The sequence below is a fragment of the Rattus norvegicus genome, chromosome 5 (assembly GCF_021556685.1).
Source record: "Rattus norvegicus strain SHRSP/BbbUtx chromosome 5, alternate assembly SHRSP_T2T, whole genome shotgun sequence".
NCBI classification, from domain to species: domain Eukaryota; kingdom Metazoa; phylum Chordata; class Mammalia; order Rodentia; family Muridae; genus Rattus; species Rattus norvegicus.
Window position 1 is genome coordinate 84,657,012 of NC_141538.1, and position 12,715 is coordinate 84,669,726.

At 39.9% G+C, this 12,715-nt stretch overlaps 1 protein-coding gene across 6 annotated transcripts in view; it reads right to left on the reverse strand.

Moving 5' to 3' along the window:
* Positions 1 to 12,715, reverse strand: part of Astn2 (astrotactin 2) — a 975,380-nt gene that overhangs the window by 208,703 nt on the left and 753,962 nt on the right. For all 6 annotated transcript variants that reach the window (XM_087659925.1, XM_087659924.1, XM_087659923.1 and 3 more), the window contains 1 exon segment: positions 7,440 to 7,705. In XM_087659925.1, the coding sequence (XP_087516051.1) occupies positions 7,440 to 7,705 (266 nt within the window).

A 12,715-nucleotide genomic window follows, 5' to 3' on the forward strand; every position in this document is an offset into this window, starting at 1 on the left:
ACATGACAGTTTTTAAAATGAGAGAGAGAGAGAGAGAGAGAGAGAGAGAGAGAGAGAGAGAGAGAGAGAGAGAGAGACTGACTTGGCACACATTTCCAACAGCACATGTGTGAATGTGGGGCAGTCAGAAGATAACTAGCTAGAGTCAGTTCTCTCCTTCCATCCTGTAGGTCTCAGACATTAACCTCAGGTCATCATATTGAATGACAACTGCCTCTGCCTACTGATTCATCCATACATTTCTCTCACCTTCACTTTCACTATATCTTGGTATAGATAATGATTTTGTAAATATTTTATGTTAAGGAGTAGAAGGGGGTGTTTTAAGAATTACTCACTACAGAGTTTTCTGCAATTCCTACTTAACTTTTTCACTGCAGTAGTAAATCAAGAACAGATATGAATATATTAATATAACCTTTGTGTGCAAAAACAAGCAACAGGTCTGATGGACATGTGGGAGGGACATTATCTTCCATTGCTGGTCCAGATTAGGTTTGACATAACATAGACGTTAGTGTAGATACATTAGTATTTCCTAAGTTGTTAGATGGTTAAATAAGATTAAAAATCCCAGTACCTAGAAGTGCTATGCAGATGGCTGAACTAAGAGTGACTTAGAGGGTTAAGAGTGTTAGATTGAGGAATGTTGAGTCTGTGTAAAGTATCTGGAGCCATTTAAGCTATTGGATTAATCGAAAGGTGTATACACACACAATGTCTGCATATATACATATATATATGTATATATAAGAGATTATTACCTTCGTTATCAATAGACCTACTTCAGGTTATGGCTAGATGCACTATGTGCCTTTATGTACCTTCAGTTCCCCAGAACATTTTCCAGATCCAGCTGCTCAAAGATTCTCACTGTCTTCTAATACATTTGGAATGTTCATTTCATTATTTAAAAAGAAGTCATGCATTAATGTAGCATATGCAAGTAATTAGAGTTGTTTATGTGTCTTATGATTCATCTACTAGACTGTGAGATCCTTGAAGTTAGTCTACATCCTAATGGCCTCTGTATCTTATTTCCCAGCACAGTATCTGGCCCATAGTAATTTCATTATACAAGGACATACTAGGGAAACGTGATGGTGGTATAATGACTGTGTCAGTTGTAATGGTAATGACCACGGTAATGGTAATAATAATGTAGTAGCAGTAGAGTGATGGTGGTACTGGTAACTGTGGTACGGACAGTGGTGATAAGGATGGTAGTAAAATAGTTGTGGTTGTGCCAGCGGCACACTAGTGCACACTAGTAATGATACCAAGCGTGAAGACAGCCATTATTTATGGTGGAGATGGCTATTACAGTAATATGGATAGTGATGAAAATATTGATAATGGTAGTAATGCAATGGTCATTATGTGGGTAACTGTGTTCAGGTTATTGCAATTAATGTTCCAGGGAGTGTCATTGTGCAGTTATATGTGGTCATTGTTGTGGTGATGGTAATGGTGGCAGCAGGGCAGTGGTAATGGCAGCAGTCATTGTTGTAGACATGGTGGTAGTTGTGGTACAGGGATGGCGATAGTAATAGCCGAGGTAGAAGAGACTTTATTAATTACTTTTTAAATGTTAATCAGGGATTTCTTCTGTTTGAGCCAAGAAATGGAAATGAAGCAAATAAGTGTTTTTGGCAAAGAATAAAGATATGCAGGAAGGCCAAACAACCACAATAAGACCAAAATTATATGTGACTTTTCCTAAGACAACATGAAGACTAAAACCCTTACAGGACTAGAAATGAATCACCAGACCTTAAATATTTTACAACTTCAAAATCCTATCAAGTGGTCTCCTAATTATTCAACATGAGACTTCTGAGGGTAAACTTATACACACCCACTTTGCTGATGAGGAAGCTAAAGGTTTATTTTTATTAATTAATTTTTAGGTCCCCTGCACACAGAGTTCCTTCCCCCATTCCCCTTCACCTCTAAGAGTGTGCACCACCCCAGGCATCCCCCTTCCCTGTGGCATCAAGTCTCTACAGGATTAGGCACATCTTCTGCCACTGAGGCCAGGCAAGGCAGTCCTCAGCTACATATGGACTGGGGAACCTTGGAGCAGCCTATGTATGCTCTTTGTTTGGTATCTCAGTCTATGGGAGCTCCCAGGGGTCTACCAAGTTAGTTGACACTGTTGGGATTCCTATGGGGTTGCCATCCCCTTCAGTTTCTTCAATCTTTCCACTAACTCTTCCATAGGGATCCCCGACCTCAGTCCAATGCTTGGCTATGAGTATCTGCATCTGTCTCAGTTGGCTGTAGGTAGTGCCTCTCAGAGGACAGCCATGCTAGGCTCTTATCTTCAAACACAATATAGCATCAGTAATAGTGTCATGGTTTTGTGTCCACCCATGCAATGGATCCCAAGTTGGGCTGATCACTGGTTGGCCATTTGTTCAGTACTTTGATGGGAGATTTTAATATACCTCAGCTCGCACATGAATTTCTATTGGGATAGGGGGCAAGATTATCATATATTTATTTCCTCATTACTAAATCTAAGAAGGAACATTGGCATTGCCTTTGTGTAGGAAGTCTTTTCTTTTTTTTTCTTTCTTTTTTTTTATTAACTTGAGTATTTCTTATTTACATTTCGAGTGTTATTCCCTTTCCCGGTTTCTGGGCCAACATCCCCCAACCCTTCCCCCTCCCCTTCTTTATGGGTGTTCCCCTCCCCATCCTCCCCCCCATTGCCACCCTCCCCCCAACAGTCTAGTTCACTGGGGGTTCAGTCTTAGCAGGACCCAGGGCTTCCCCTTCCACTGATGATCTTACTAGGATATTCATTGCTACCTATGAGGTCAGAGTCCAGGGTCAGTCCATGTATAGTCATTAGGTAGTGGATTAGTCCCTGGAAGCTCTGGTTGGTTGGCATTGTTGTACATATGGGGTCTCAAGCCCCTTCAAGCTCTTCCAGTCCTTTCTCTGATTCCTTTAACAGGGGTCCTGTTCTCAGTTCAGTGGTTTGCTGCTGGCATTCGCCTCTGTATTTGCTGTATTCTGGCTGTGTCTTTCAGGATAGATCTACATCTGGCTCCTGTCGGTCTGCACTTCTTTGCTTCATCCATCTTATTTAGATTGGTGGCTGTATATGCATGGGCCACATGTGGGGCAGTCTCTGAATGGGTGTTCCTTCAGTCTCTGTTTTAATCTTTGCCTCTCTATTCACTGCCAAGGGTATTCTTGTTCCCCTTTTAAAGAAGGAGTGAAGCATTCACATTTTGATCATCCTTCTTGAGTTTCATGTGTTCTATGCGTCTAGGGTAATTCAATATTTGGGCTAATAGCCACTTACAATTAGTGCATACCATGTGTGTTTTTCTGTGATTGGGTTACTTCACTCGGGATGATATTTTCCAGTTCCAACCATTTGCCTATGAATTTCATAAAGTCATAGTTTTTGATAGCTGAGTAATATTCCATTGTGTAGATGTACCACATTTTCTATATCCATTCCTCTGTTGAAGGGCATCTGGGTTCTTTCCAGCTTCTGGCTATTATAAATAAGGCTCCTATGAACATAGTGGAGCACGTGTCTTTTTTATATGTTGGGGCATCTTTTGGGTATATGCCCAAGAGAGGTATAGCTGGATCCTCAGGTACTTCAATGTCCAGTTTTCTAAGGAACCTCCAGACTGATTTCCAGAATGGTTTTACCAGTGTGGGAAGTTTTTTATTAGATGATTAGATTTTTCTTTCAACCCCAAAAGATTTCCTTTTTATTTGGTTTCAAAGTTAGTATATTGGTTCCAAATTTTCTTCACTGCTCTAGATCTCTACTTGTGTGTCATTTGTCACTCTATTGAGAGTAAGGTGATATTTCACCTTGGTTCTGATTTTTGTTTCTCTAATGATGGATGGTGTTCAACATTTGCTATTAGTCATCAGTCATCTTTGGATAGTTATATATTAAAATGTTTTGCTTTTTTAAATTTTTGATTATTCATCTTACTCTGTTGCTTGTCGTTTTGAGCTATAAATTTTTCACAATATTGGGCACCAGCTACTCTCCTGTAACTTCTTAGAGGAAACCAGAAAACATGGTATTTTCACTATTAATACTGATATTATATAGCAAGTGTGTATGTATGTGGATTACATGTATACACACATATATTGGAAGTACATAAAACAACCAAATTTAACATTAAGTATATGTTTTAAAAAGAAAAAACATAGATCTGACTTTATCACAATACCAAAAGGGGACTTTGGATAAAGTTAGTTTGTATTTCTCCATATTTAGATACACCAAGTCTACATCCAGACAACAGAAGTCCAATCAATGCCATATAACAATGGAGGAGAGTGTTTAATTTAGACCCTTGGTGTTTCAATTGTCTACTTCACCCAAACAAAACGCCCAGCCCTGAAATGGATATGGATGGATATTATAATTGTAACTCTATGAATGAGTAAAAGAAAGGTCACACAGGCAGTAAATGCCAGATGTGGGATTCAAATCCAACTGTCTGGGTTTTCACTGTGACACTCCCGTGTCTTCCCCACTTGGAGTCTCTACCCACAGGCTAAATTAGTAACCACACAAAGTCTAGTACATTTAAGTAGCAGTTGTGCAGAGCCAAGATCTGTGGCTCAGGGCTGTTTAAGGGCCATTTAACAGGTGGAGGAGGAGAGTTGTACAGCAATCAAATTCTCCATCACAAAGATACTCATTTAGAAAAACATTTTCCTTATTCAAAAATCACAGCACAAAGTATAATTAATGATTTTTTTCCAGCTAAGTCGAAAGGCATTATCCCTTCCTACATCTTCAATGGAATTGATCCAAGCGTACTCCAACCACCTGAAGAGGTAGTGTCAAATAGTCCCTCATAATATCCAGATCTTAATCTTCCTGTCATTCAGAATCAAAGGCCAGGATGCTCCCATAAAAATCAGTTAAGTATGGTCCACTTGTTATTTGGTCAACTGATGAGCTCTCCCATACAAAGTATGAATCTGACTTGAAAACTACGTACAGTTTGGGCATCAACAAAATCATCAGGTTTTATCTAGAAGTGGAAGCACAAGAAGCAGTCATATATATATATATATATATATATATATATATATATATATATATATATTAATCTCATAGATAAAATACTAAAAGGCAGAGACCTGGAGTTGGAAGTCGTGGGTTCTGAACAGAGCAAGGCCCTGGCAAGTTCTTTGCTTTGTGAGGCTTTTCTTTCCCTCCAGAAGAGAAAAAAGGACAGATTGGATGAGGTAAGAACGATGTTGTTCTGAGTCTCCTCCAATAAACTAAGTCTTCATGGAAGCAGATAGTGTAATGTAAGCTCTGAACTATTCTTTTGGCTATAAATCCTGCCTTTAACCCCTAGTCACTGCATAATTCTGAGTGATAATCCCAAACTTCAGCTTATACATCTGCCAGATGTTCTTATAATACCTACTTGTAAGGGAATCAGATGAGGTGGAGCATCAGTGAGACACTCTAGGCATGTATTCTAGGCATCTTAGTGTTTTATCTATACAGCCACCCTGAGCACTCAGAGATGGGAAAAAAAGGCATAACCTGGAGAAGAGTGGGTGATAGAGGATTAAGGCAGAAAGGAAATAACCAATAAGGAATGAAATGGGAATAAATACTATCCTTAAACCAGCCTTCTTGGGTGGCTATCATTCCATCAATCAGGATCATTTCCACATAGATTTCTTCCACATATTCTGACTTCAAGGAAATACCCGATGTAGCCAGGTATGGCAGTGTGTGCCTTTACTACCAGCATTGGGAAGCAGAGACACCGGCCACACTGGTTCCCATTCAGCTTCTAAAATGAAATGTATTTGTCCACTCTTCTGGTCCTTTCAAGACCTGGACCTCCAATCTGGAATGCCCTTGATCTCTGTCTCCTCCAACGAGCCTGGTTCTCACTTTGTGAAGCTCGTGAAAGGGACTTGACTTCCTCAGAAAAGCCTTCTCAGATCCCACAGAGCAACTTGGCAGGCACTTCAAATTCATGAGCCCAGACTTGCCCTGGAGACTTTGTCCAGTCTGGTTTCACTATATGTGACTGCTTCATGAATATCTGTCCTCTCCACAAGTTTATAGATTCCATGAACTAGAAGCCTATAGCAAAGTCTTTCCTGTTCAGTGTTACAGTCCTTACAGATCATATATGAGGAGCTGGATTAGATTGCCGCCACTCAGAGATGGGAGAGCATATCTATTTTCCTACTCTTTCTTTTTTACAGTATTGGTCAATAAGAGTATATTTAAAAATATACTCACTCATTTAATGAATGAATGACTAGTCCTTCCAGCTTATCAGGTCGCTTTCAAGAAACACAGTGACATCTAGTGACCACTTTCCCAAACTTGAGATTCTCTAGTGTACCATGAGTCAATGATAGAATACTTCACTGTACATTCAAAACATGGGACATTTCAACAATGCTAAGCAAAACTGCCACAAAATCCACACACGGAAGATTTTTGCTCCTGATCCAAGTAGAAATGAACTGTCATCGCATCACCTCTCCCACACACTAAGAACATGCAGTGAAGGCTACACAGCTTGGCTTGTACTGTACCACACTGCAGGTGAAGAAAGCTTGACTCACAGAGACATCCTTTGCACTACTTGTACGACTCATTGAACAGTAAATGAGATAGCCACAGCCTCACACAGTCTCAGAGAGACAGAGCCCTAATTGCCACCACTATGCCTGCATGTTGCTCATTAGATCACCTGTGTTGTTTATCATGGAATTCATCCTATGGAAGTGACATTGTGACTTTAAAAAAAATGGGCAAATATCAACAACTTCATATGGATCAATATTTTTAAGGACATGGTAGGCTTGAATATAATGAGATAAGCATCTTTATATTATTATTAAACCCATGTATTCTTCCTGTAGATCCCTCAGTTAAAATATATTTCTCTGTCTCTGTTGTAGACAGGTGTAGACAATGACAGAATTGCTATAATTCATGGATCTGTAATTGTCATTCACTGCCCTCAAATCCTGGCCCGTTGAAAGCTTTAATATGCAACCCCTCCTCCAAAAAAATTTATTATCTCCCACAGTGACCTTAGCAATGTCAGGTTAATGGAACAAAAATGTACTAGGCTAGGTCCCTGAACCACCTCTTAGACAAAAGCCACCTATTAATCAAAAACAACTATTTGGGGTTCTGTGCAGATAAAGTGGTGTCTACTGGGTTGGGACATTGAGAGCTCTGGATTTATTCATTATTGCAGCTAGTGTAATATCCATACATACTTAGGATAGAACAATGAATCTATAAATGGCAGGCAGTATCATGCTGCTCTTATTGATGGGGGTCAGGGGAGACAATCCTCATGGGCAAAGGGGCCATAAGAGCAGGAGCTGGGAGGATCAGTCAGATTGGACTTGGCATCTGGGCCACGGAAGCTCACCTCCTTTGTGCCATTGTCTTGGATGAGGGTGTAAAGTGGCACCACACGGTTAATCTCCAGCAGCACTGGTGTGGGGCTCAGCTGTTCTTTGCCTGGCCGGCGGCAAAGGTGACAGGTAGATGGACAGCGGCCCTTTTCCTCACATCGAATCTCCACACCTGAGATGAGTTGGTCATCTGATAGCATCTGGGCTGTCAGTAGACCAGAGAGGTAGGTGATGAAGGGCATGGACTTGAGCTCCTTCTTGCTGCCCAGCTCCGTGGTCTCTAGAGGGTTATAAAAAACAAAGTGGTATAGGTCAAGTCAATATTGTCTAAGTGGCTAAACCTCTAGGCCAACAAAGAGCATTCGCTGAGAAACTGGTACCTGTTGAGAAAGAACGAAGATAATAAGGTGACTTGTTCATCAGGCTTTGGAAAAACCACTGGCCTAAGGGTTAAGGTAATGGGATGATGTCTTACCCTACTATTTATACTAGATAATCTGTTGCTTTATGTAGCCCTCACTTTCCACATGTTAAATTTGTAGTTCGCATGGAACGATTCTGCAAGCAAGATGTAAATACTCAGAGATATTTTTCCTGACCAGTAATTCTCTTCTGTCTATCCTCAACTCACAAAAATTATAACCTTCTTTTAAGTCTGTGCTTCAGTTTTATATTTTCCATCAAACAATATAATGACAGAAGCATGAGCACCAGGTCAAGCCAATTTTGGTTTGAACAACAGTTCTGCTTGCTAAAACTTCTGCATCTTTGGGAAAAGAACCTCTCTTAATGTCCGGACATTTGGATCACTAGTAGTTTGAAATGGGGTTAATAAACCAATGAAATTTGTTATAAGTAACAAATTGGATAAAAGGAACTAGGATAGCCTTATATGGGCATTATTTCCTCTTATGACGCTTACTCACTTCATTAGGAAATGTTCCTTTCCTTCCAGTACTGTCATGTGCTCCCTGGCATGTAGTCTGGGCACTCTCTGTTACAGTGCTTACTATTATGGTCTATGTACTTAGTAGCTCCTGTCTTTGTGATTCTGCTCACCATGTCTTGCCTCTGAAATCTTTTATAGCCACTAATGCTCTAATTTAATCTACCTCAAGAAGATTGTCTCAGCTGATCAACTCTGAATAAGTTCTTGAGGGGAGGAATCTCACCTTAAGTTTTCTTTCCCTTCCTGTTTTCTGATTTTTAAACCATTTTACCAACCTCTTCCTGCCCACTCTTGGTATCTAACCTGATGCTGAAGATATGTTTATACTCATAAAGGGAGCTTGGGAAACTATGAATGGAGGAAAATCCATTCATGTTCCAGTTCAGAGATTTTGGAGAATTCTTGAATTCATAGGAAGTGGGCCAGTAAGATGGTTCATGTGTAACAGCACTTGACACATAAACTTGAGGTCCATCCCAGGAATCTACATAAAAGTGGAGGGTGAAAAGAACCTCCACAATGTTGTCCTCCTGCCTCTACACACAAGTCAAGAACATTATACCTAATAAAATTAGTAGGGCTATAGAGATGGATCCAGAGTCAAAAGCATTTTCTGCTCCTGTAGGGGAATCCAGACTCAGTTCCTACTACCTACACAGCAGCTCGCAACCGTCTGTGACTACAGTTTCAGTTTATTCCAAGCTCTCTTGTGGCCTTTATGGGTACTAGGCACATGTGTGATGCACACACATACTTGCAAACCGACACTCACACACATTAAAAATAAATAATAACGTTCCAGGGAGCACCTCAGCAACTGCTTCCATAAGACTAGAGATGCTTATCAACTTCTCAGCCTCAAGTATAGCATTTCTATGTTGACTTTTTTTAGCAGGCAACCTTTCTATGCAAGATTTTATACAAACAAAAAAGGAGGAGAGGGGGAGGCTTGCTGCAGCACCAAAAGCTCCAAGGTACACAGTAGTAAATATGTCCTGGAGGGTGACATAATACATTATGTGGGTATTGACCTCAAAAAATGTGCAAAGCATAATCTAAGTGCCAAAACAGAGGAACCCTCCACTAAGGGACCAGGCATGGTCCAGATGGCAGCTTCTAACAAACCTGGAGAAATAAAGATAAACATACATCTCAGTGGCCATGAGGGCCCTAGGCAGTTAGGTCAGAAGGAAGAGTAAGAGTTTTCTCTTCCTAATGCTCTGGCTTGCAGTGACATGTAGCTGATCTGAAAACGGGCTTGCCAATTAGAAATCCAAATAAACTCAGCCTTCATTCATTACTCTTTCTGCCCTCAGGTCCAGGATCTGGGCTCCACTTTTTCTGTCTGGCTGTCAGCAAATGCATATGAGCGGCAGATCAAAGGCTCCAGGAGAGGAAGACTAGGAGGAGAATTCCAGCTAACCATTCCTTCAGAGGGATTAAAGAAGGGTAGTTACTAAGATAAACAAAACAAGGCTGTGAAAAAGGCCTCACAGCAGCTGGAAGACAGAACGGATTATGCAAAGACATAGGAAGAACATGGAAGAGAACTACCATTTGGATAGATGATCAGGAAAGAAACACAAACAACAAGGATATTTCAAATCAGACCAAGAAGTGTAAAAACAGGGGTGGGGGGTGGGTTCATGAGACAGAGTCATTCAACTTCCTGCATTCGTGAAAGTTTTACTGGAAAGAAGATATATCTGTTCATTTATGTATTATATATGTTCACAATGAAGAACCAAGTGCTTGCACCAAGGATTCTATGTCTCACAAAGGCAAAAGAAGAAGAAGAAGAAGAAGAAGAAGAAGAAGAAGAAGAAGAAGAAGAAGAAGAAGAAGAAGAAGAAGAAGAAGAAGAAAAATACTTATTTGTCTCTTTACAAAAAGTCTTTAGCAACTCCTGTGTGTAACTCCAGTGTACAGAGTGGGAACTTGAGTTTCAGATCCCTGGGGTGTACCTATAGTTAGAGAACAGTATAGGAATATGATGGATTAGATAAAAATGTAAATTTTTAAATTGCAAATTGTAAAAAAATTGCAAACAATCAATACATTTGGACCATGACTTTCCAAAGACAGAAACCATAGTAGGACATCTCTTTCTTCCAAAATTAAGACAAAACAAACTATTGAGAGAATATTGGGGGGGGGGAGTTGCAGAGGGGAAATCAGAAAGGGGGATAACATTTGAAATGTAAATAAATAAAACATCCAATTTAAAAAAAAGAAAGAATATTTTTAGGCACCCTTATAGAATATCAACTTCCTATTATAAACTATGTGGGTATGTCTTATGAAGATGAAACAATGAATTACTGGCCAATCAATTGCCCAAATTACTGTTATCATCTACTGATTTGTCTAGTTTTTACAGGTTGGAGGATTAAGGGCTATCACTGTTCCAGTTAAGTTTGTGTGTTTGCTTTTAAGGTGGGCAGTCTCCTGATTTTCAGGCTGGTTTTGAACCCATTATCCTCCTCCTCTGATTCTCAGGTGTTGGAATTAGCCCTCTATGCCACCCCTCTTGGCTAAGTGTCTTGAATATTAAAACATAGAAGGCATCTCCCCAGTGACACATTGTCAAAAGCACGAAATTAAATTTAAAACAAATACTACTTCATGTCAAAGGTTTTTTTTAACTTTCCTGATCAAACAAACACACCTATGTATCTTGTTAAAGATACTTTCCATTTACTAATCAAATAATCAATAGTCTTTGGTGCTCTCCTTTGATCAATAAATCTTTAGCTTTTTCCATTCATCATCCTCTGTAAGTGGTTTTGAAAGGTAACAACTCAAGCTAAAAACAGCAAGACAGCAGCAGTGTAAAATTAACAGATGACCTAAAGGGCTGGCTTTGCAAAAGGAGGGTGCTTTGGTCGTCATTTGTTGCAACATTAATTTTTTTTTGAACAGGGAGGAAAACGGAAGGCAGAAAAAGAGACCTACATTTAGGTCCCATCTATATTTTCTAACAATTTTTTTTTTCCTCAAAGGTTGTGTCATGCCTAAGTTATGATCTAGATGAGAGTTACAGCAGGGAAGAACATTAGCCATTCCATTAATTATTCCTCTGTAGACATTACAGTTGTGAAACCTAAGTCTCTGATCCAACCCCACCCTGTGGCTAAAGTCATCTTTCCAAAAGGCAAACCATGTAGCTGTTTCCTGCTTTAAGCTCCTCTGTGATGCTTCCCTACTCTTAAGAGAGAAATCAAAATTCTTCAGCCATGTATAGAAGGTGAAGCCTAGACAAGCCGCTGCCTCTCTAGACTAATCTTACACTGCCCTGCCACCTTTTCTTTTTATCAACTGCAATGACCTTTAAGTTCCTTGCATATACCCTGTCTTTATCTCAGTCCAGGCAAATGCTTAATCTCCCTCCAAAATGCATCCGTCCTTTCCTCCTGGGTCCTTGGTTTCTCCTGGCTGACTTTTATTCATGACCCACATCTTAGTTCAAATATTAATTCCTCAGAAAAATCTCCCTGAAAGCCTATACCATTAATGTATATAAACATTTCTTTTATGAATTCTCATTGCACCCTGATTTCTGTATCGTCTGTCTCAAAACTGTAAAGTCCTTGAAGGAAAATACAGAATCCGTTTTTGCTGCTGTCCAGACCCACCTTCTACAGTTCATGGGCCATGATAAGATTTTAAACACACTCCCTCTTCTCTCCCATCTTAAGGTCTAGGGATAAATCCAAAGGTCCTTCCTCATAGTAAGCAAGCACTCTGCCACTGAGCTATACCCCAAGCACTGTTTGATGGGTTGATTGTATGTTTCTTTGTTTTTGAGACAGAATTTCTCTGTATAATCCTGGTTGTTCTGGAACTCACTCTGTAGACCAGTCTGGCCTTGAACTCAGAGATCCAACTTCCTCTGCTTCCTAAATGCTGGGATTAAAGGCCTGTGCCATGACCACCACCACCACCACCAGCAGCAACAACAACAACAACAACAATAACAACAACAACAACAACCGCTGGGCTTTTTTCCCCTAAGCACTCCTTTTAATTTTTGTTTTGAGTTTAGGTCTCGCCAGTTACAAAAGTTCGCCTTGAACTTACTTTGTAATACAGAAAAGCCTGAATATCCAAATCCTGCCATTTTCGACCTTTAAATATTAAGGAAATTTACCACTTGACCTAGCTTCAAAGTATTTTTAATAAATGTTTGTTGCCTACATAGTATGCTTGTATGCCCTGGCCACTACTATCATAGCACCAATGAATGCAAGAAGCAGGATTTGGAAGCAGAAGCACAAGAAGTAAGAAAGAATTCTAATGGAGATTTGACCTCTTCTCAAAGTAAGATTCACCTATTCTAAG